This window comes from Podarcis cretensis (assembly GCF_951804945.1).
Source record: "Podarcis cretensis genome assembly, chromosome: 1".
Lineage (NCBI taxonomy): Eukaryota > Metazoa > Chordata > Lepidosauria > Squamata > Lacertidae > Podarcis > Podarcis cretensis.
This window is the reverse complement of record NC_137170.1, coordinates 95,518,417-95,543,791: the sequence shown is the minus strand read 5'-3', so window position 1 is coordinate 95,543,791 and position 25,375 is coordinate 95,518,417. Positions and strand designations below refer to the sequence as shown.

At 41.2% G+C, this 25,375-nt stretch overlaps 1 protein-coding gene across 2 annotated transcripts in view; it reads left to right on the top strand.

Annotated features, from left to right (window-relative positions):
• Window positions 1-25,375, top strand: part of HEG1 (heart development protein with EGF like domains 1) — a 60,847-nt gene that overhangs the window by 14,421 nt on the left and 21,051 nt on the right. Inside the window, exons 2-10 of one of the 2 annotated variants that reach the window (XM_079992932.1) lie at window positions 8,999-9,334; window positions 9,894-10,220; window positions 13,451-13,774; window positions 14,297-14,620; window positions 16,179-16,505; window positions 18,565-18,906; window positions 20,975-21,316; window positions 21,809-22,141; window positions 23,506-24,909. In XM_079992932.1, coding sequence (XP_079849058.1) covers window positions 8,999-9,334; window positions 9,894-10,220; window positions 13,451-13,774; window positions 14,297-14,620; window positions 16,179-16,505; window positions 18,565-18,906; window positions 20,975-21,316; window positions 21,809-22,141; window positions 23,506-24,909 — 4,059 coding nt within the window. The remainder of the gene's footprint in view (window positions 1-8,998; window positions 9,335-9,893; window positions 10,221-13,450; window positions 13,775-14,296; window positions 14,621-16,178; window positions 16,506-18,564; window positions 18,907-20,974; window positions 21,317-21,808; window positions 22,142-23,505; window positions 24,910-25,375) is intronic. The other variant, XM_079992933.1, reaches the window with a different exon arrangement.

The following is a 25,375-nucleotide window of genomic DNA, read 5'->3' as shown; positions in this document are numbered from 1 at the left end:
GATGGAGTGGCCTCTCATATGAACCTGGGCTTTAGAGCACACAGAAGCACTTCTACAGACTCCCAAGCTGAGCACAATGGGATAAACTCCTCCTGAGACTTGGAAAGGGGAGGCGGAGTTAATAGCAATAATTACAAGTAAAAATAAGTAAAATACATCTGCCATGGAGTCTAGCCCAGGCTGAACCATCATAGATAGCCCTAAATGCTCCTTTATTCATTCGGTATGTTAGCACTCCTTCTAATAGCAGACTTTGCTGGTGAGTGCTGACAGGATTGTAGCCAAAATTGAGGCCCAGAAACAAGAGGGGGAGATATCAGGATGCATGGGGGATCCAATGATGTCAAGAAGTTCAAAAAAACCTATTGGTTTTACACACACTCTCTATCTCTCTCTCAGACCAAAAACTAATACCCCAAACAGCCCAGTGAGGGCTAAGCATTCTCAGTGACCACATAATTCCAGGTGTCTGTTCTAGCAGGTAGGGAATAGAAAACTGGCAGGGAGGGCAAAAGGAATGGAGTATCCTTTGGCTGGTTGGCTGGCTGGCCAGCACACTGAACAGGAACACTTCACACTGCAGCATTTTGTTGTAGGTTGTACTAGTATGTCATTCTTAGGTTAAAGTGCTAATAATTGCACTCAGCTATCAGTTTCAAGACACAGAACCCTAATAAAAATTACGGGGTTATCATCACCCCAAATCTGAACTCAGAAATGTCAAAAATGTGGAACAGCTCTGGCATGTTGTTTGGCCGATCCTATAAATGGTTGAAAGATTTTTGTCCGTGTTATTGTTCAGCTCTGTTCCTGTTTAATTGCAGCTTTCCTGTGGGTTGCAGGTTATATAAGAATGTAGACGTTTCCTGATTACTGTCTAGCAGAATATCTGAGCCCTAGCTTAACATGACATGTTTGGCATTTGGATGACAATGAAAATCTTCATATATGGAAAACAATCCAGTTTCCATGGCCTCCTCGTGCCTACTCTGAAGGCACGCTTTGGTAGCTAAGGACATTTCCTTACAGTTATCCAAATCTGATGTGCTATAAAATTTACCCAGCCAAGGCTCTGCCAGGCAATGTTCTGATCACTCAGGCCTGAAACTATATTTCATCCCAGTCAACCTGTTCTCCACACATTCAGGGAGCTGCCATGGTTTTCATTGTGTTTCCCTGTGCCCCCTGCCTCCACCCACCCTTTTATACTCTCGGCTGGCCCCTTTTGCAGCCAGGATGTTTTTTTTCTTGCCATTTTATTGTTCCAGTGACCTAGCAACTCTGCACCGGTGGACTCTTGCCAGTCAACTTCCTCTCTGAGCTGCCTGACAGACTCAGATGATGTTGCCATCAGAAATGAGTAGAAGTTGAAATGGTGACAAAATAGTCTCTCTCTCTCTCTCTCTCTCTCTCTCTCTCTCTCTCTCATAATTCCTACTCATCCACATTATTCCTTGGTTGTTGTGGTGGCTGTGGTTCTTCTTCTTATTGTTATTAAAGCCCAAAGCATCAATTCTGTTTTACCAGGAACAGAAAGAGTTCACAAGAGAATTCCAAATGGGAATATAGATACTGGGTGGTGTAACATTTTAAACAAGCAAGAAAATCCATTTATACCAGAATGAACTTTGCTAATCTTGAGCACTGTCAAGAAGATAAGCTGAAAAGCACGTCAATAAAGCAAAATCATATGCAGAATTTATAGAAAGACGCCTTGGTGTTCATTATGCACCAGAAAACAATACTTATAACAAACCAATGCCTACTGACGATTCTGAATAAAAAGGAGTCTGTTAGCAGAAAAAATATTGCTGTAGATTGAGACTATGCCCAGAAACCAACACAGCCCTTATGCTGGTCTCATGCTGAACATTTTTTAGTATTCACAAAACATGGAGAGTCCCTCTTTCAAGTATTATTCAAAAAATAATAATAACGGATTGGCAACCTTACTTTTTAATTTTTGTAGACTTAGAACATAATAATATTGATAATGGTGGTGATTAATAATTCCTTAGAGGTGCATTGGCTCATTATGAGTTCTTAATGCATGGAGGCTACCCCTTTTAAAGGGCTCTCATCTTCTCCTGTGCATTTAAACCAGTTTCTGGCATTGGTGTCCTGTCCTTGCTTGTTTTCCTAGTATAGAACACAGTAGGAACAAAATGGAGAGACACTACAAATGGAGTGATGTGCATAAGTAAATAGGAATGTGGATTGTCAATAAGAAGTATTGAGAAAACTGCATGTAATTCAACAAATGTGATGCCAAAACAGATTTGTATATATTTTGATAAATGCCACCTGTAAAACAAAACATGCAGCACTGTTGTTGATTTTAGGATGCTACAGTCAAGCAGATTGCAGGTGCCACATTTATATGCCCAAATGGAACCACAGATTCTCATGAAAGGCACCAGTGCTTCCTGTGATCTTCCCAGTGGCCTGTGTGTGCTCCCAAGGCATGTGTGTGGCAGCTCTCTCTATTAAGTGTGAACTTGTCCTCAGAAACCAAAACAAATGACAAAATAATGACATTCCCAGAATTTCAAAGCTCATTACGCTGGGCTTGGCGCCGCCGGTTGCTCAATATTCAAGGTTTACAAATAATGTGAAATAAATGTGCTGTGGCTGCGCACGTGCCAGAGTGTGGCCTGCATGAGACCACGCTGGTGCAGTTTATTAAAAAAATAGTGGTACTTGTATGTGGTCTGTCCATGTGGTTTCCATTGTTTCCCTCTGTGCTCAACAGGTTGCCTGTCCCACTAAGGAAAGGGTTAATTGCATTCCCCTGCCTATCAGAGAAAACAGTGCACCCTTTTTAAGGAATATTCTCCACATGCTGAGGACGCTGTAGAATTGGGTTTCTGCTTTGAGGATTTTTCTCAGTGCTGCTCCTTTCATGCAAAGAACACGGAAGGAAACTGAAAGAGTCCAGATTTAGGACCGAAGCTTTTGTTCGCACAGCACAAACTCGCTTGGCTCCAAAACGGCCTCCACCCATAATCATTACATCCGCAGCAGTGTTTGAAAAACACAGTCCAGAGAGCTGCTTTCCTAGTAGCTGATAAAGGAGTGGGCTGCTAAAGTGTGTGCTGCCACCCCATGAAGCAGGAGAGGCCGACTGTCTTCTTTATTATTCTTTTCAGCCTAAACCTTACTGCTAAAGGTTTCCTACACAGACTGAGGAACAAGGGAATACAGATTTTCTTCTGTGACACTCTCTCTCTCTCTCTCTCTCTCTCTCTCTCTCTTGAGTGTGAAGACTTACTGTGCATTTTGCCAGATTGCAAACATTACTTTTACAGTTTCGGTTACTTTTCTCATGAGATTCTCTTTTTGTTCAGTGCGGTTGAATTTCCAGAAAGATGAAGAACTCATAACATATCTTTTTAGCTTTAAGGTTGCCAGATGCTCCTTTACTTAGAAGACACCCTTTCTACGGAAGGGAGTAACCAACCACTTCAGAACATGGCATTTGCATTAAGTACAACATGTACATCTCATTTCAGAGACCACAACGATTGAGGGTCCAAAAAACAGACATGGTTCCTGCTAGAGATGTGTGATGCCCCCCCCCCCCCATTCTCTGCCCTTGAATCAGTGCATAAGCTAGAGTACTGGATATAGTTTAGGGAGATCCAAGTATAAATTGTATTCATAAATGATGCTCAGCGGATACCTTTGGGCCAGTCACTTTCTCTAAACTACCTCATAGGGCTATTGTGAGGGTAAAGTGTTGGTTGGGGTAGGAGAGACCATGTACACTGTCCTGAGGAAGGGGGCGGGGGAATGTAATAAACAGCAAATGAAGGGAACAAAGTTGTGTACTCTCGTGACTGTTCCTCTACAGCTATGAAACTTGTAAATTAGGGAGGTTTAAATTTAAAGTGTGAGTGAGCCAAAGTACACCCACCAACCATGCTCTCTATTGACTGTATATTAGGCAAGCTTGTGAAGTGGTCTTACTCAGCTACTAATGTATGACTGACAGTACATGGGATGATATCCTGATCGGGCCATTTCCCAATTTTGCTAAATATTTAGCTGGTGGGTAGGCAGGCCTTACCTACATAGCCTCACAATCACCTCATGTGTGTCTTGTTGATAAGAGTTCCGATATGGTTGTTTTCTTAATCCATGTTTTCAATTTGTTAAAGCACAGCCTGAGTCTTTGCGATGGAGAGGACTAGAAACCTAAGTAAATGATTAATCCCTTCTTTTATTCAATAAAATTTGCTAATCAAATTCCTTGTGCATCATAATGTTGAAAATATAATGCTGTGTAAACAGCACATTTATAGTGGATTGTGTCCCCCAATCCATACACACATACATACACTTTTGTAGCCGTTGAAGGGTGGAATCTACCAAGGACAAATTGTGGGGAAGGAGCTGATTATCTTTAACCTATTGAGTGATATAATTTTCCACTTTTTGTCTCTGAATGTTTAATTTGTAAATGTGTTTTGAAAGGATAACTGCAGAAGATGAACTCGGAAGTATTCAACCATTCAAAATTTGAATAAATCAGAACTCATAACTTCGTTTCTCTACTCAGCAGAGTTGCTTATCCTGGCATCCTAGCTGAAAAGCAAACACTTTTCTCTAATTCCTTTCTGCAAGTCTTTCCAGTTAGCCTTTATATTCTGCCCAGAAATGTTTCAAAAACGTTTTGTTTCATTTTCCCAGTGTAGTAACAAATACACACAAAAGGAAAGGGTGGGGAAATGAAGGGGCAAATAAAAATAATATAATTGTACCAATACAAAGTATTCTGTTACAGATCAGATATGCATTTTTTTAAATAAAAATAGTAATACTGTATACACAGAAATGAAAAATACAGTTTCCCTTGTTAGCAGATGCCATAAATAAGTTAACAGAACAGGGATGCATGCAATACCAAAGGGGTATGTATAATTAACTCATAAATTAAGCCTATCTGGCCTGTTATACATAGATTTCATAGAGTCTGTGAAATTTAGAAAAGGTAGCCATCTTTCTTTTTAAAACCCTACAAATGTTGGGTTTAAAGTTCCTAAAATGTTTATAATATTTTCATTTAACAGCTGCCACATTCCAATACTTCCATTCAGTAATCCCCCTTTTTAGGAGTCTCACTTATGGGAGTTAATTTGAGCTTTGCTATCAAATTGAGCAGGAACAGGATTTGAGTTGTGAGCTTATCAGACTATACAAGTTAAGTAGGGTCAGGCCTCAACAAGTCTTAGTGGCTGTCCTTTGCAGAAATGGAGCAGAGGATTCAGAGTCTATGTGCCTTTGACCTCTGTGAAAATAAAGATTTAAGTCGTATGGTAATGTTAGTGAGCTTCCTGCTGTTTGAGGCATGAACGAAACCTGTAATCAACTGGAGCACATAAGGAACATAATTTTGGGGAGATATCTCTGCACTTTATTTAAAAGGCTTGTATTCCACTTTTCAGAACAGTCAGCCCACAAAGTGGCTTCCAATCCCTGAAATACACTAGCAACAATCATTAAAATACAAAAGTAAAACTGCTGAATCTGATTACAGTAAGACAATTAAACACGGACTAAAATAGGCTGAAACCAGCATTGGACATGCATGGCCCAACCATTCTACCAATCTCACATTTTAATCCTCAAAGGCCATTCTAAAACAGCACACTTTTAGAGCTCATTTAAAAGAGCTGAGTGACATGGCTTGCCTGATGTCCCCCTGGAACTGAGTTTTATAAAGGGGAGGGGAGACCACAGAAAAGGCCCTGCTCCTTGAAAGTGCCCGGTAAATAACTGTTGGCATCATTGTCTGCTTGACCATCTCCTGCAGGGCAGCCACATAATTGGGAATGGTAGAAAAGGCAGGGCTGGTGCTGCTGACAGATGGACACATCTCATAGATTTAAAGGCAACTATCTTGAACTTGTTGTTGTTGTTTAGTCGTTTAGTCGTGTCCGACTCTTCGTGACTCCATGGACCAGAGCACGCCAGGCACTCCTGTCTTCCACTGCCTCCCAGTTTGGTCAAACTCATGCTGGTAGCTTCGAGAACACTGTCCAACCATCTCGTCCTCTGTCTTCCCCTTCTCCTTGTGCCCTCCATCTTTCCCAACATCAGGGTCTTTTCCAGGAAGTCTTTTCTTCTCATGAGGTGGCCAAAGTATTGGAGCCTCAGCTTCACGAACTTACATCTTGAACCTACTTCCAAGGAAATGTTCATGGGGAGTTGGGCTGCACATAACCCAGACTGATTTATAAATAACGTAAATAGCAGCCGTAAATTCAGTGGCAAGAGTAAAAAAAATATGATGAAGTCTGTTATGTACTGAAGTTCTCACCCTGGGCCAGCAGGGGGATACTGTAGATAGTTTTCACTCAGGTCCACGTTAGTTATTTTAGGCGGGAAACCCTGGGTTGTTGTTGCTACAATGTTGACAGCCGGCTGCCTATAAAAGCAGGCCGGCTGAGCTGTTTGCTGTTCAGTTCTGTCCAGCTTACAAATAAAGAGCTGCTCTGGAGAAATCGCTGTGTCGTATGCTATGTTCGCCCACAACTTAACAAAGTCCATTGTAATGTGCTATACAAATAGATCACATCCATTATGTGTTGTTTTAAGAACTTCACAATCCAGTCAAACAGCTAAAGTGGAAACCCAGAAGTTGGGTTAAAAGCAGAATCTGTTTATGCTCGATGCATTATAACAGTATCACAAATGTGTAGGAGGAAGTAGCATTTATAATAGGCAAGTCTGGTAATCATCACAACTCATATTGTAGTTATAACTCGAGAAGAAAGCCACAGATACCGAAGGCTGTGCAATAATTTCATATTGCAACTAAAATAATTTGTCTTAACAAGAGAAGAAGATGGATACCCTTTCTGCTCAAATCAGGAGGCAGTGGCTTTGTATGTGACAAAAAAATTTATAACTGAACTTTACCTCTCTGTGTAGAGGGAGTTACTTATATAAGAGGCCATTGTAACTTCTGCTTAGCTAATCTATCTCAAAAGACCAGTTTTCCTATTACTTGTTATCTTACTTTCCTCAGTGTTATAAGATTGCATCCAGATTGGAATTGCTTTTTAGGTGTTCTAATTGTTTTATCACTTGTACAGTTGCTACCCTCTTTTGCAGTGTGGGGAATATAAGTTTAATAAACAAATAGTAGGATAAGGATTTTTTTCTCATGCACTTGATCTAGAGCGTGAAGGAGCCAAACCTTTACTAAGGCTGTATATACATAAAATGCAGTGAGGCTCATCCATCACAAATCTTAAAAGCAACCGTAACTAAAGACAACGATAGAAACAATCAACTAAAATTAGGGGTAAACAGTACCACTTGTATAGCATCAGAAATACAACAAACTAGGCATCAGCAGGGCCAGCCCAAGACTGATACAAAGAATGAGTTCACTGATGGTATAGATCAGTGGTGGCCAAACTTGGCCCTCCAGCTGTTTTTGGACTACAACTCCCATCATCCCAAGCTAACAGGACAAGTGGCCAGGGATGATAGGAATTGTAGTCCCAAAACAGGTGGAGGGCTAAGTTTGGCCATAGCTGGTATAGATGATACATAACCGTTTTGATGATGCCACTCTTTAAAATTCTGACTACATCTCAGTATATGTGCACATGGATATACACACAGAGAAAGTGGAAGCGAGTGAGAGAACAAGCAAGAAAACATAACACAACCTTAAAGGGAAAATTGTGTGGGAGGACTATCAACACTTTCCAGAACCTCTGTGTCACAAAAGAGAATGTGATTCCACCCGGATAAGGCATTAGTGTGTCACTGAGCAGTTAAGTCTGATGGCTCGTTCCTCAAAACATTTGGAAGGGGGGATGGAAGGCGCATACATTTTTGCATGCCCACATGCATACCCAACTTTTTCTGCTTGAGTGCTGCTAAAAAGGGACTATGGTCTACATTACATTCCAGGCATTGAGTTACAAATGCATGTGCTGCACAGCCTGCTAGGTTTTCGAATTTCTAGAGCAAGCTGGCCCCGGCAAGCAGCTTGTTGTCTGGGGGCATGATTTGTTGGTGTGACACTGTCTCACTGTGTCACTGATGAGCACTCTGGACACTCATGTGTGCTGGCTCTGGAATGTTGATAACAGTAACCGAACACACAGGCTTCTCACAGATGAAGGGAACCTACAGGACACAGTTTGCCAGACCACTGTTGTTATGAGAATAGACTTGGCTTTGCCTTGTATGGTCCTAGAAGAGATTCTGAATCCAGGAATACATTATCTGAAAGCACATCTCCCCGTCTCTGTGTTTAAGCTGAAACATCTTTACATATGGATAACTTGTGGGTTTCCCAAAGGCATCTGGCTGGCTACTGTGAGAACAGGATGTTGGACCATATGGGCCATTGGCTGGATCCAGCAGAGCTATTCTTATGCTCTTATGTTCTTAACTTGCAAGGATCGTGGGCTTCGCTAAAGCATGATCACCACTGGTGATGATCACCAACTGTTTGCAGCCAACCCATGGTCTCTTGGAAAGATGTTAAAAATAATTAGGAGGATAAATTAGGTCAACAGGGTGTAATTACAAAGCTGGGATAGATTCCAAAGTGCAGTAATTCATGCAGCTATGACTGCCAGGGGCAGGGGATATGAAAACAAAGGATTCTGTGGTGGTGTAGTGTCTGTTGCTAGAGAACTATTGGCTCTGGGATGATATGAAAAAATTAATGCCCGGTATTTTTTGCTGCTGCATTGCTATTGGTAGTCTGAAATGAGAAATGAGTGGAAACCCAAGATGATTCACATGAGATGTGACGGAGGGGGCACATGGGCATGCACATACATACATTCTCCCTCCCTCTCTGTTTTTGTTCACACATGCGCACACATAAGCACAGGTTGGGCCCAAACACACACAGACATAACAACCATCTGCTGTCCGCTAATAAATTTCTGACTTGTCCAGGGTAATTAGGATCAGACCTGGTTTTGCTTCTGTTTTAATGATCTTTTTTCCTCCCTTCCAGCCATTATGAGCAGCGAAAGTTCCAACATCGAAACAAGGACTTCCAGCTCTCATGCACACAGTACAGATGCCTTCAGTGCCCTTGGCAGTGTCAAAGGAAGGACACTGTGGACGATAACCAACAGTGCTTCTGTGTCTACAGCCAGAACAAGAAACTCTGCTTATATTGAAATGATCAGGTCTGGAGATACAGCTCAGCAGTCATCTTCAGTGATGCAGGCCAGGAGAGCTGATACCTCACCAAGTTCCTTGGATATTGCTGGATTTGAAACAGGGACTTTGAGGATACATTCTCCCAGGACACCCGTTTCTTCACTTTCAGAGGATAATCACCCAAGTGAGTTCCACCATCAAAGGTCTTTTTGTATCTGAATGGACTGTCAAACCCTGGGAAAATACTTGAAACAATAAAGCTGAATGGGTGTGTGTAAGAATAAGGAGAAGTTGGATGAGGCACAGATTAATTTGAAAGGCTATGGTCATTCCTTTGTTAACGATTAGATGTCCAAACATAAAGGTGTTTAATGGTGTTTGTGATCATTAAATTATGCATGTTTGTAGCTAGTCTTAGTTGAATTTCATTGAAAATGAAAACAAATGGAATCTGAGACATCCCTCTTTTCAAGGAAAGGTATGAATAAGATGCCACACAAAGCTGAACCTGCATACATTTATGCAAATAACGAATTTTGTATATATTCGCCTATTTTGCAAGATTTACCCTCCAGTTGCTTTTTTGTGTAATGCCCAAGTATAATATAGTTATTGCAAGTTCTGTACAGCCCTCGACACCAGATGTAATTCAAGACATCAGATGGATGGAAGCCATGGTTCCACCTCAAATACCAAATTGTTAGAGCCTGATAGGGTTTAATTTTCTCATTTCATATTTACAGTTACTGGGAGCAGCCACCATATAGATAGAATGTGGGATGCAGACAGCACAACATCCAGTTTGCATATAATCAGCATGGACAGTTCAACAACAGCCAACAGAGGCACAGAAAGGACTTCACAGTTTCTTACAGACAGTGTCGCTCTGACTGATTCATCAAGAAAAGACCCAGTTTCTCAGAGGGAAGTCACCACCTTTCCTGATCGAACCCAGTTCCCGTCTCATGCAACACATTCCAGAGGAAGAAGTAACACATCAAAGGTCACACAATTTCCTGATTCTTCAGCAAGGATTCGGCTTGCCCAGTCTTACTTGCCTCCAAAGACTAGTATGTTGTTGTTTTTTCTGTTCCAAATGACTACTTCTTAATGAATTCCCATAGAGAAATAATAGCATTATACTGTTTTAGAACTGCTGTAGTGTAATGCCGTGTAAGCTGTGAGCCAGGAAGTTACTGCAGATTTTATCTCAGCTGAGCAAATATTGGTGGCGACAGGGAAGCCACTATTTCTCAGCCTCCTTGCATCTCAGATTTTGGGATGATACTTGGCTATCTTGCAGGGTTTTTGAAAGTATTCCTGAGATAATAGATGTGAAAACTTTAAGCTCTCTAGTATGTTCCAAAATGCAAAGGATTGTTTATGATTAATTTGAGGGGTTTTTCTCCAGGAGTGGTAAGGCAAGTCACCGTTATGATTTGAGGACTAGATCAGGCTTCCTCAACCTTGGCCCTCCAGATGTTTTGAGACTACAATTCCCAGTATCCCTGACCACAGGTCCTGCTAGCTAGGGATCATGGGAGTTGTAGGCCAAAAACATCTGGAGGGCCGAGGTTGAGGAAGCCTGGACTAAATTCTTGGCATGTCGTTTAAAAATCACAACAGAAACTATGTTGATATTTTATGAAATCAAAACAGTTGTCGTTCTATGCCATGGTAGTAGTCTGTTGATGGTGGATAGTAATATTCCTCACTGAAATTCATAAAGTAGAGCATGATGAAGCTATCCGTTCCTTGTCATCAGCATGGCTAGTATACTTTTGGTAAAGACTGAGGTTCCCGTCTGGGGTTTCATGACTAGTAACCACTGGAAGACATATTTTCCACTCATAGAAAAAAGGTAGATGGAAAGGGGAAGATGGTTTCTATGTTTTTAATAGTTGTGCAAAGGAAGAAATTTACCAGGAATTTTGGAGAGTTGGTTTAGGTTCTAGACTGGTGAATCCTGATAAGACAAAAGTGGAAAAGATGCAATGTGGGGAAAATCCTACTGCTTCCACAGTATCCCTTTTCTTTAGAATCACCATCTTTTGTTCACTCACATTTCTTCCCATGTTTTTTCTGACTCCCACCTCCCACCCTGTAAGGAGGCACAGTTTTAGCACCAGCAATTGGCAAAGCACTATTAATGCTTTTCAGAACTTCTGTGCCTTTAAATGGAACACTTCCTCTTTACCCATTTTATTGCTTCCTGTTGATCCAAGCTGGGATTTTATTTGTTCACCTCTTGAATAGCCTTTCCCAATTTATTTCTTTTATTAATTTGCTACCCAACCCTTCCTCCCAAAGGAGCCCAGGACAGTAAAACAAGAAAGCAACACAATTCAATTGCCCCACTGTCAGTTTCTCTTCCAGGTGGTGGTGGAGTTTACTACTGATCATTGACTTAGCTCTGGTTTCATTGCTAAGAACAGAAAAGGGAGAAAACCAACAAGTGAGACAGGCAGTGGTAGAGTGAAAAAGGGATGGGCAGAAGAAGCATTGGCTGCCTCATATTCTGCTGATGAAATCTGTGCATTCTTTGGGTTGGGACCTAGTAGGAAGAAAAGAGTGAGTGAATGGAGATACCAAGACTTGGGAGCACTGCTTCCATTTATTGGCAAAGAGGCCATCTCCTTATTTGGGAACAAGGGTATTCAGTGGGGATACTTACGTGCCAGCAATATTATTTCGTGGGATGTCTGAGTGAGGGCTTTTGGAATAGCTGTTGGCTTTTGACTTCCTTTTGCCTACCATTTAGCCACAATCTTATCCTGAACTTCGATGGTTGTAGCTCAGCAATCTGGGGGAATGTTCAGGGATGCAGGAAAGGATATATTGTCTGATTATATCCTTATCCAACTTGTGTTAACAAGTTCCCCAATTTCAGCAGAGTAAAACATTCCCCTTTATATTAAGTTTGCAACGGCAGCGTTTGCTCAGGTTCGCTAAAACCTCTACAACTATTCTGGTAATTTCCCCTTATTCCCTCATAAAATAGAAGAGACGGCACAGTCTTTTACTAAAGTATAAAAAGAGTTTACTCACATTCTGTTCACAATCAGATCCCAGAAGGCAGGCTTAAGCTTAATGAAGTAACATACATTTGGAATCTATCTTATAAGAAGACAGTCCTTTTGTCCTCTCTTGGCTGAAAGCCAAGAGCGCATCTTTCACTCAGCAGATGTTGCTTCTTCAATGCATGTGGTGAAAGAGAGAGAGATGGCTGCCCTGCCCTGTGCTTTTGTCATTACCTGCACAGGTGAGGCCACACCTACCTCTAGTCACATGTAGAGGAAGTCTGTCCCAGCCCAGAGGGAAACAGGAAGTTTACCTGCTGGCTGGACAAACATCCCTCCCCATGTCTAAACATGTTCACTCTAGGAATGTTGTACTTGACTGCTCTTGTGTTTCACATCCCACACAATCCTTGCTGCAAAAGGGCTGAAGACATAGCTCAGTTAATGGAAATGGGCTCTTTGAAATACACAATGTCTGTTGGAAGTTGACTGGGTAAATAATCATGGTTGTGTCTTATCAAATGCTGCCTTATTAAAGTCTTGTTATAATAATGCATAGAGGTATAGTGTCACTCTGAGGAGGAGCTTTCAGCTGAAAATGGATTGCATCACAATAGTAACACCAGCTTCCTTTGGTCAATCCCCTCCGCCAACATTGCATGCCACAGTTGTGATGTGCTTTGCAGAGCAAGTCTGAAGGTGCCTTGGCTGTGGTGCAGGTGAAGCTTAGCTGGGAGATGACTTTGTGGGCCAAATTAAGACCCTGCGAGCCTAATTTGGCTTGTGGGTGAGAGCCTTGCAGTTAAAGAGAAAATATGTTGCTCAGAAATATGTGCCAAAGTTAGCATCTTCCCCGTCTTTCCAAGATCTTGTTCTTTGCTTTCTCAAGTCTCTTGCCCTTTCTGGTCCCGAAACGTGAGTCACACTAGAGGTTCCTTTCATAACACAATCCTATAGCTTTGCAGGGTTTACAGTATTCCACTGGGTTTAAAGTGGAGCAAGCTCCTGCTTGTAGGAATTTCCTAAAATGTAGATATTTTTGAATATTTCAAAGCAGTTCTTTTATACTTTCACTTTCCCCTCAGATTTTATTATAAAGGTTTTAAACCCCAACTTTCTCCCCAAGGTTTCATCATTTCTATCAGCTGGTGCAGGGACTGGAGCACAATTAACTTGTTTTCTGTTAAATATGTGTGAATGCGGTTTTGGGAAGAAATGCAATATGATCCACCTTCAGCACCTGCTGGTGGCACATCTAATATCTTGCTCTTCTATTTCAGCTGCAGAAGACAGTAGTCAGCCAAGGAGTAGCTCAAATACAGAGAGAAGCGTTTCCAGTTCCCACACAGATGATGTGTCTGTTTCAGGTTTAAATGACAGGGGTGGAGAGAGGACATTACGTACTTTAAGAGATGTCAGCAGTTCTCTTAATGCAACGCATATATCCCCAACCACTAGCAATGAAGTCTCCACCTCTGCAGGCCTCATGGGTTCCTCACATGTGTTAACTCCAGTACAGACTGGACAAATGGATTCATCACCAGAGGACAATGATTTCACTGAAGCAGCACTTCCACATTTCCAAGCTCCTTCAGAAACAACAGGTACAGGGTGAAGATCTCTTTTATTACAGGTTTTGGAGCACTGTTTCACTTGTTTGGTGTGAAGATGATGTCCAAACATTAGCAATGAATATATGAAGAGCAATGAAGAGAAAAAGAGCAAATGCCTTATAGCTCAGAAACAGGAAACCTGTGTTCCTCAAATATTGTTGGGCTCTGTCTCCCAGACCCAAAAGCACCAGAGCGCCCTCTACAGCAGCACCCAGTTCAGTGCAGGCATTAAAAGCACAGAAATGAAGCATCCCTACACGCACACAGTCATAGGTTCACTCCTTTTTCTACTACTCACAGGTAACCACCCTTTTGACTGACTCAACACAGGATCACACTTTCTCATCATACTCTAAGCCATCTTTTTGAACTTCATTGCTTTTGTCAGACAAAAGGGGATATGGACTTGTTTTCCATTAGAGCTGTCTGAATATAATTATGGGAAGAAATGCAATGTGATGCCCTTTTAGCGCATGCAGATGGCACATCTAATGTCTTGCTCTTGTGTTTCAGCTGCAGAAAACAGCGGTCAGCCAAGGAGCAGCTCAAATACAGAGAGAAGTATTTCTAGTTCTCACACAGACGGTGCGTCTGTTTCAGGTCTAACTGATAGCGGCGGAGAGAGGACATCGCGGACACTGAGAGACGTCAGCAATTCTCTTAATGCAACACAACTATCCACAATGGCTAGCAATGAAATCTCCACCTCTTCAGGCCTCACGAATTCCTCTCACATGTTAACTCCAGTACAGACGGGACAAATGGATTTGTCACCAGGGGACAATGATTTCACCGAAGTAACGTTTGCACTTTCCCAGGCTTCTTTGGGAATGACAGGTAAAGCATGGAGATCTCTTTTATTCTAAATCTCAGTGTACTGTTTCACTTGCCTGGTGTAACAATGAAACCAAAGCATTAGGATGAATAGATTTAAAAAACGAAAAAACGAGAGCAAGAGGAGATAGGCTAAGATTAGAGAGACAAACCACTAAAGGAGGTTTGGAAATAAACTTGCCTACAAATGTGCAGACAACTGAACAGTAGCTCTTTAATCTCAATTAGGTTTAGAAAACAGGACGGGCTCTCAATTAGGTTTAGAAAACAGGAGGGCTCCCCCGGCTTGCGCAAAGCTGCCTCTTATCCCGAAGCCCCGGCGCGCTAGCAGTCGTGCCGGGGCTTCGGGTAGCTGTGCACAAGCCGCGGGAGGGCTCCCCCGGCTTGCGCAGAGCTGCTTCTTATCCCGAAGCCCCGGCGCGTTGAGCAGTCGCGCCGGGGCTTTGGGTAACTGAGCTCAGCGCGCCCAGGCTTGGCACAGCTCTCCGCAAGGCGCGGGAGCCCAGCGCTGGGCTCCCGTGGCTTGCGGAGAGTTGCCTGTTCTGGGGGTTGGGGTCGGGGGAAGCTCAGGCTTCCCCCGCCCCAGCCCCGTGCCTGGGGGGGAAATAAATGTTTTCCCCTTTATTTCCCCCCCAAAAAACTAGGTGCGCCTTATGGGACAGTGCGTCCTATAGGGCGAAAAATACGGTATTTGTGAAAATGTGTGGCCAACGGGAACACTTGTTTCTTATTAAAGGTGGATATTAGAGAGAACTGTTTCAAGTGGTACATTAGTTAAATACTTAAATAAAAATTATGGTTCAGATTACTGGAAATATAAAAGTATAATAAATTAGAGCATATGTACCCCACACATGCATTTTAACCTATAACAAGTGTAAAAATAAAGACATTTTTTAAATGGTCTTGGAGATTATAGCAGCTGAAAAACCAGGTACTGAAGTCAAGCAATTTCTCCAACTATTGAGGAATGGATTAATGAAGTATGGAGGTACTTAACATGGTATATATATACTTGAAAGAAAAAAGACCAAAAAAGATGCTTTTTATTAATTTTTGCTATAAAATGTATTTAATCCAAATCAATGTTTCCAATGTTACGATGACAACTGGAAATAAAAACCAACCATGTACAAAAAACATTAAACTTTTTTTGTCATAAAACAATGGGTTGTTTCCAACTAAATATTTGTGTGAGTGGAATGACTTCTGCTCTCGCAGTGGAGCTTCCCATCTCGCCTCCAATGGACTCTGAACCCTCCTAATCAGAGCAACCCATCAGAATAGATTTGGGTTTGGTGTGGGGGCACAGTGTGGGAGGAGAGGAGGGAAAGTTCTGTTGTGTGGGTGGAAGCCATTCCTCTTGCACAATGATTTTTTTGAATTCAACCATTAATCTAGGCATTCATTATTTTTATTGGGCTGCAGCGCGCATGCCTCCCTTCATTTTTTCCATTCGAATCTGCATGATTATAAGAAAACTACATAATAAAACTTGAGATACTCTTTCTATACCTGGAGATGGCATACGTCATTTTTTTTTTACTGTTGTGTGTTTCAGCTACTGAAGATCTTGATCACCAGTCAGCAAGCAGCTCAGATAGAGAGATGAGTATTTCTAGTTCTCATACTGTCAGTGTACCTGTTTCAGTTCTACCTGACAGAGGTGGAGAGAGGACAGTACAAACGCTAAGCAACAACAGCATTTCTCAGAACACAACACAAAAGTCCATCACCGGTAATACTGAAATCTCCAGCTCTTCAGCCCTCCCTAATTCTTCTTACATGTTGACTCCGGGGCAGACCAGACAGACGAATTTGTCAACAGAGGACACTGATTTTATTGAAGCAGCGATTACACATTCCCAGTCCCCTTCAGAAGCAAAAGGTAAAGAATTAAGATCTTCTGTTTTGTTACAGATTTGAGAGCACTGGTTTGCCTTGGCTGGTGTAAAACCAAATTTCCTGTGGAAAAAGAGGGGATTGCTCCCGATCCTAGACAATGAGAGAACGTTCACATAAACTTTGCGTTATAGCCCTGGGGACTCTTGTTTGTGCTTAGAGGACACCTTTGAACAATTTAGCCCTTTTATGACATCCCTTTTCCAGCCCCACCCATCACCCCCTAAGGGCTGATCTGAAGATTACACACTCCCTGGAAATCAGCATCCGTGTGGTAAGTGTCCTTTCCCTCTCAGTGGTATTGTTTATATAAGTCTCCATATGAGCCAGGGCAATAATGTTGGGACTTTCCACACACTCCATGGTGGCTGCTATCGATCATGAGTGGGCTGGAGTAAAAGGAAACGTTTCCCGTTGTGGCCCCAACTCCTGTGGCGAGCTATTCTGCGGCTTGACTTGGGAATGGAAAACTTTCTAAAGGGATGTTGAGCCCCATAAGGAGTATAGCCTTTTCATCACCTGCTCTGAAAACCATTTCTTTTCGCCATACTCCAGGGCCACTTCATAAGTTACAGCGTTAACACTGAGTTCACTGATGAACACTTCCATGTGGTGACACTTCCATGCGAGGGACATAATATCCATGCATTTAAAGCACATGGCTTTCCCCCAAGGAATCCTGGGAACTGTAATTTACAATGCACACTTAACAAACTACAGTTCCCAGGAGTCTTTGAGGGGAGCCATGTGATTTAAACACATGATGTGAATGTGACCTATAAGTGGCTTGTCATCTGAGTGCCAGTGTTGTGCATTCATTCATAGTAACTGCTGGAGTAGATGATCTCAAAACAGTATCAGCAATCCACATGGGGAGTGGCTTCCAACTGTCATTTTATTTAAGAAGCAGCACACATAGTAAATGGTTACCACAGTTAAAATAGTCTAAAACAACTCAATTAGGAAGTTCCTGCAAGTGATTTTTTGAGTCTTGTAGGCCTCGTTGGACAGATGGCATTAGCAGACTCTGGCTTTTGGAACTCTTGGAAAAGGAAGCTGCTGTAGGAACAGTGCTGTAAAAAGATAATAACTTCTCTCACCGGGTCTCTTGTTAGGCTCACAGTGGCCCCAGGGGCATAGCATTCCTACCCTGGCAGTGTCTTCCTGAGTCAAAGGTCTGGGTAACTCAAGACAGTATTGAAAAAGGAAATTTTTACCTAATATGTACTCTTCCATCGCTCTTGTGAAAAGCAAAGATGGGCTTTTAGGATCTCTTAAGTGACACAAGCAAGGCTATAGGTGGCACATACCTCTCTGCTTTTGATTTGGAACATCTCACTAGTTGTGGCCTCTGCTCTAGTTAAATTCAAATGGAAAAATCCACATTTTAGCTTTAGTAATTTAGCTTATTAGACTTTCTACTGATTAATTCCATTGACCTAAATGTAATATGTTGCCCAACTAAGACCATGCCAGAGATAATGAGACGTAGGATAGTGACTACCTCTTATAATTGGATTGGCTAGATGAAGCCATAATGAGGTACTAGATTGGAAATTTTAAATTAGGTTAGGTAAGATGAAAAGCAGGTGGCCACTATGGCACATTTTTTAAAGAAACTATTTATTTTATATAGGGGATACATGATTTTGCCCAGCTCGTGGGAAAGCTCCCAGCTCATTGTGTTTTTCTTTTCTCTTTACAGAATGTTTGTTGTTTTTTTAAAAAAATGAACACCAAAGAATAAATCTAAATAAGCAAATTCTCCTTAAATGTAAAACATTTCCATATCATTAAAAAAATAATACAGAAAGTTGTATTTGGATGAGATGACAGTGACATTAGAATGATAAACTAGAAAACTGAGAATCATGATTTTTATAATAGGCTGCTATTCTAAACACACTTACAAGATAATAAACCCCATTGGACACATTGTGACTTACTTCTGAGTAAATGTGCATACAGTTGCACGATTAATGTATGTGCATAACTTTAGTCTGAACTTGTAGACAAAGTTCTAATTCCAGTTTGTTCTCTTCTAGATGTTAGGAGTAGCCAGCACACATTCAGCAACTTTGGTACAGAGGAAAGGGTCTCTCAGACTGAGAGTACGTTCTCTACTGCCACATTCATCAAAAGTGGAGATGGGACATTAGGATCTCTAACTATCAAGAGCAAATCCACAGATGCAACAGAGCTATCAACCTTTGATCTGGAAAATGTCAGCTCTTTAGATTTAACCCAGAACTTGTCAACCTCAGCCCAAAGTGGAAAAGAAAGTTTCCCATCTACCCAGATGGATTTCAATGAGTCCTCAAAAGAGCATTTATTTACATATTCCTCCAAAACTTCTGCCTATTCATCTTCTGCAATAGATCTTTCAAGTGAGTTTTCCATTTTTGTTATTGCTTCAGTTAGAAATCGGCTTGAGACGTAGCCATTCATTTGTTTCCTGTCTGTCTATGTAGTTTTCTCCATAATCTTCTCCTTATTTCTTCCTTTTTAAAGTAACAGTCAGCTTTTAACTATTGTATTATACACATGAATATGAACGACTGTAACTTTGCTCTTTGTGACACATCCACACTTTATTTAACTGTCCTGTGCACACATACCTTTAGAGCACAGTCAAAACACATTCTTTCTCTCAAAGAATTCTGGGCACTGTAGTTTACACCTCACAGAGTTACCATTCCCAGCAATCCTTAACAAACTACCATGCCCAGAATTCTTTCAGAGAGGAAATGTGATTCAAATATGCTTTAGAGGTATAATGTGTACACAGCCAAAGTGTTTTGTACACATTTGTGGTTCCTGTGGCGAAACATATAAAAATGTGCATAACGCATGTATGTCTTCACACACACAAGTACATGCAACTGGAGCCCCTGCTATACATGGAACAAATATGCTTATCGTGTAAAGCAGGAGTTACCAGTAGCCCCCCTCTGCAAACTGGGCTGCTGAAATAGAGAGAACTTAAGGGAAAACCAGGACTGGATTTCTGTGTGAAAGGAATGCAGTTCTGCACAACAAATTCCTAGGCATGTGTTCAGAAGAATTCTTATTTTGCATTTTTACTGCTATTTCGCATGTGGTGGACTTCAAGTTCCAGGGGGGAAACATACTACAAAATAGTACATCTGAAGTCTGCTCATACCTGATTAAAAAATGTGAGGTTGCCCTTAGGTGCAGCAATTTCTGCTGCTTAAAAGATATGCCATTTTTAAACTGGGTAACAGCTTGACTCTTTGGCAATATAGGACTCAGACCCTTAGTGTTGTGCCATCTACCCTTTAGAATTTCTTCCTGTTAAATATTAGACAGCACTGTCTCTGTCAATTTTTCAGTGCCTACTGAAGATCTTCCTCTTCCAAAAAGCCTTTTAAGGAGATATCTTTCCCGGTCTACATCTGCATTGCAATTATTTTAGATGTTTTAATTGTTTTATCACTTGCATATTTGCCAGCCTAGGCTCCTTTGGGAGGAAGGCTGAGGGATTAATAATAATAATAATAATAATAATAATAATAATAATAATAAATAGTAATAATAGCATCAACAATAATTATTGTGGCTTTCATGCAATTGTTTCCTTGGCACATGTCCATTCTTTGTATTCCATCTTTGAAAACTCTATTATTATGATCTATGAAATTACACGCAATGTAAAATGCAGCTCGTCAGCATTTCTGATTGTATAGCAACACTGTTAAGCATATCAAATAGCCGCTGACTTCAAATGCCCACTGTCCAGTTTCTGCATCATTTTTTCATTAAAAACATTCTGTGCTAGTCTGCATTCCACTTCAGACTTATGAAAATACTCCAACTCCATGGAACCATAAAAAATAGTGTGATGTAGTCATCTGATTTTCTATTTCTAGACCCAACATGTACTGGCGGCCACCAAGCCAAATACATTCTCAAGTCTCATTAAAATCAAAATAATTTTTGCCTATATCAAAAGGATATAAGAAGTGAGCACTTAAGCCTAACTAACAACATTTTTATTTGAATTGTAATCATGCTGTGTGGCATTAGTTGAAAACCTTTGAGGATCAGCTGTATTATTATGACTTTTAAGTATTCATACTTAAAATAATCAAAAGAAGCTGTACTTTTGACAGGAAGTACGAACACCTAAAGGAATTCAAAGAAGGGATGCATATGAAATTTGTATTTTCCTCTTCCCCAACTACCGTATTTTTCTGTGTATAAGATTAAGGTTTTTTCTATTAAAAAATTAATCAAAAATTGGGGGTTGTCTTATACATGGATGGTGAATGCACAGGGATTCAGGCTCTGACTGGCGTGGGCAGCCAGCTTCCCTCAAAAAATCTCAAAGTTGTTCTGTTTGATGTTTAAAATATTGATTTCTTAATTATGGGTTAAAAAAAATAGGGGTTGTCTTATACACAGAAAAATATGCTGTATTCTGTTTCGATTTAGGTACTGGAAGCAGTCTTCAGCCAGTTAAAGTGTCTGATGTGGAAAGAAGGCTTTCTGGGGCTTCTACAGACAGCATATACCTGTCAACTACATTCATGCATGGTAGAGAGAGGACCTCACGGTCTTTACCAGATAACAGCACATCTCCTGATGCAACAGACAGTACCACTTACAATACTGAAACTTCCGAGTCTTCAGATCTGACCCTGAGCTTGAATTCCGGAGGAGAAACTCATAATGTCTCACAAAGTGAAGTGCAATCCGCTGGATCTTCTACTGAGCACCTGCTTCAGCATTCCTCTGAAGTTCCAACGTCCCCATCTTCACCAAAGGATTTGTCAAGTGAGTTTTCTTTAGGAAAAAGAGTACTCACCATAGTTTGCATTATGTATGTCTATACGTGCTGTAAACACCCTAGAATTCTAAAGAGTTTTATTTTCATGTATATATTACGTATGCATAGGTAGATGTGTGTGTGTGTCTGTATGCATACACACTTACAAATTATCAATCTCATGACAAGCATTTCTGTTATGAACTGTATAATTTGTTCAGAGCATGACATTTGAATTTGGGTTTTTTTGCAGCAAAAGGGGATTTGGAGTACAGTATGAACCAATGAAATGTCACTATTTGCAGTATTCCACTGGCAGATCTGTAGGCATCACCTTAAACCATATGCCTTCAAAATGGGGCAGGATGTAATTCACTTTACCGAAATCTAGTAACTACACATTATGAATAATGTGATATTATAAATAATACAGGTTCTGATAGTGAAGTTATATGCTGTAAGTGCAATTTTAAAATTTCATTTTCAAATTCCTCTTTCAGTTCTTGGAAGTAGTCATCATTCAATGAGTGACGCAAGCATTTCACACTCTTACACTGAAAGCACTTACCATTCAGCAACTTTCAGCAAAGGAGACGCACAAACTCTACAATCCATAGTTAACAATATGTTTGCTGAAGCTACTGAAAGAACGTTTTCATATATAGAAGAGTCCAACAGCTCAGAACTAAATCCTTCCTCGTCAGAAGTATACTCTAGAAGGACTGACTTCTCAGTAAAAGGTTTTGATACTTCTGGGCCTTCAACTGAGTCTTTCCAAAACTTCAGCTCATCCAGGATACCAACTTACTCTTCCTTCCAAAGTGAACCTTCAGGTTGGTTTTTATTTTGTACCCTGCTTTACCTGCCAGCACTTATCAATACACAATTATCACCCTAATTGCATATTCTTCAAGCGCATGTAAGCTTTACAAGACAAGGCAACAAGTTTCATTGAACTATTATTTCTTGTTGGTGAAACTGAATGAAGATGAATCTGTAAAAGGTATTGCTTTTGTGTATGTCTTTTTGTTCTTGGGACCAACAATTACTGGATGTCCACAGTGATCCACAAGTAACACTAAGCCAAGCTTAGTGCAAACAAGCAAATGTGCAGGTTCCCGGTCCTACTGCTGCTGCGAACAAAGCCATGGTTTGATTTCTCGATATGTCCAAACCTGGGCTCGTGGTTATATCTCACTCTGCTCAAGCCATGAGCTGAAACCAAGGTTTGTTCTGAAAGTGGCCCTTACAGGGTGACCTCAGAGAACAGACTGATTTGTGAGTTCATCAGGTCCCCAGCTGGGAGCATTCTGGACTAGAAGAGCTGAATGAATTCTCTGGAATTTATTTCCCAGAAAAGCCTGCCAATCTTAGAGCTCAAAACATTTCTCCAAATCTTTAGGAGGTTAGGATGAAGTAATTGTTGATATTAGTTAGGAGATTTAAGGGGGAAAAGTTTGGATTTAATTCTGTGAATACTACTTAAGGAATTTGTTTGGAGTTATTTATTATTGTCATAAGCTATCCTTGGCACTTTTTAAAAAGTGTGTAAGAGAAAAGCGAAATGAAGCAATAAATGTAAAGGGTTAGGGTTAGTTTTGGACTGAAATCCTGTGGGCACTTCCTTGAGTGTAACCCCCAGTAGGGTTACACTGAATAAGCATGTATAGTGCAGTCTTAACACCTAATCCTATGCATGTCCAGTCATAAGTAAATCCCATTTGGTTTAATGATATTTACTCACCATCCCTTATCAGCTGGCAACATAAAATAATGCATTTACAGCTCATTTTATGCAGAAGCTCAGTCCAATATTGTGAGTTACTTCAATAGTCACTTGTTCTCAGTAAGAACAAGAAGAGGATATAGCCTACTGTTGTCTTAGTTAATTGTTGTTAATATTTCTTCCTACCATGATTATTGCCTAGGATTTTTTTCTCTCTGTGTACAGTTGTAACATAAGCCATCAAACCTCCCATGGCCACGAATTCATATAAAATAATAACGGAAGTTACCAATAATTGCCACCTTGAGGCTTTTTTTAAAAAATGAAACTTTTATGGATTTTTTTTGTTTTTGTTTTGTTTTAATTTTATTACATATGGAATCTGAAACTATTACTGTTATTGGGGGCCCCAATCTGTATCAGTAGAAATTTCATGCTAAGAATTAATAATAATTTTTGCTTGTATTTTAGACACTGGAACAGACTACCAGCCAATGAGTAGCACTGACACTGGAAAAATAATCTCTGTTTCTCATACTGACAGCACGTACATTTCAACCACTTTCACAAGGGGCGGAGAAAGGACGTTACTGTCTATTCCCAAAAGCAGCACATCAGCTGACTCATCAGAAAGTTCCACTTTTTATGCAGAAATTTCCAGCCCTTCAGAGTCAGCACGGTCCTCATTTTCTGTGACCCAGATCAGAGGAAGCAACATGTCCTCCGGCAACATGGGTTTCTCCACACCGTCAACAGAACCGTTGTCTGTACACGCCCTGAAAACACCGGCCTACTCTTCCACAGTCAGTGAGCTGCATGCAACTCAGTTATATTCGAAATCCGAACTGACACCTGCTGGCGGCTTATCATTCACACCTTCCTCTTCAGCGTCACTGAAACAGGATTCACTTCCACCCACTCAGCTGCCAACTCTGTTTTCGACCTCAGAATCCCCTCTTCCATTGTCTTCTTCTTCTTTCCCATCCCTGCTTTCACCTTCCCCTCAAACACTTTTGCCAACTTTTTCACGCAGGCAGTTGCCAACAGCACTGCCCACGCTGCCCCCATCCTCATCTTTATTGCCTCCTCTTTCCTCAACACTGTCGTTGCTGCAGCCTAGTGAGTCTTTGGAAAGCAGTGTTTCTATGGCTGCATCTGAAGGGACAACTGGAACAGACCCACCCACAGCTGGAAGTTCCAACAGGCCGTTCAGCAACCAGACTGGGACATACCCACTGAAGGACAGCACTGATCTGGGGACAACAGGATCGTCTCTTATTCTGACCCAAACTACTGAACAGCTCACAGACCACTTGTCACCTATGACAGTATCCCTAGATGAAACCAAGGGCTCAGAGGGGCAAAATGTTTCTCTCCCAGGGACCAGGGTTGGAAAAATGCCTCCTGTTCCGACTACGTCTCCCACGTACAGGGCCGAGAGTACCACAGTTTCAGAGACAGCCAAAGCAACAACTTCTTCGTTGCCATATACAACCACTCTAGAGGATGCCTTCAGTTTGGTGGGGGTAACTGCAGGAAAGAACCTTGTAAATATAGCACACACAACGTTAGGATTACCTACGTTGGCCTCAAGCGTGGATTATGTGGTCACTACAAAGCCTCAGAAAGTACGTCCTCCCCTTCCCACCAAGACGCCATCTTATGCCACTGGAACTCCCACAAAAGGGATGGAAACGAGCACTACCACTGCTTCTAAAACCACTGATTCCAGAGCCACTACTGCCCACCCTCCCAAAATGTTTCCTTCCAGCAAAACCACTGCAGGGACCGTTTCTGCTTCACTGGTTCCCACCAAAGCCACTACATTTGCACGGGGAGGAAGTCCAAGGACATTTCCAGCTTCCCGTGGAAAAGGTAAGCCTTTTCTGAGAAATGATGGAAATGGGTATAACACGAAAAGTGGATTTAATGGTGCTGTATCATTGCACTTTTGGATGGGAATTCATTTGGTAGATTTTTTTTTTTTTTTTTTAGTGATTATGCGTTTCTACAAAAAGCAGAAACCATCTACTCCGGAGCTCAGAATCAAAAATTATTTGGAGATTGGGGGGGGGGGGATAAGTTTTTAAAAAACACACACACATAAAGCATCTATAGGGGATGAAACTGAAAGGGGACGCAGTAACACCTGTCTCAAAACAACCCAGCAGTGTCCACACAATGTTGAATGTCTGTTGAGGTGGGGGAAGGATCATCTAGAATAATAAAATGGAATCTGCAGAAAAAAGGGCATGGCTATTCCATCTCTCTAGAACCCTGGAGCTCTCTACAATGCAACCTCTTGTTGCAGTTATGTACTATAGTTATTTTGTAATGCCTT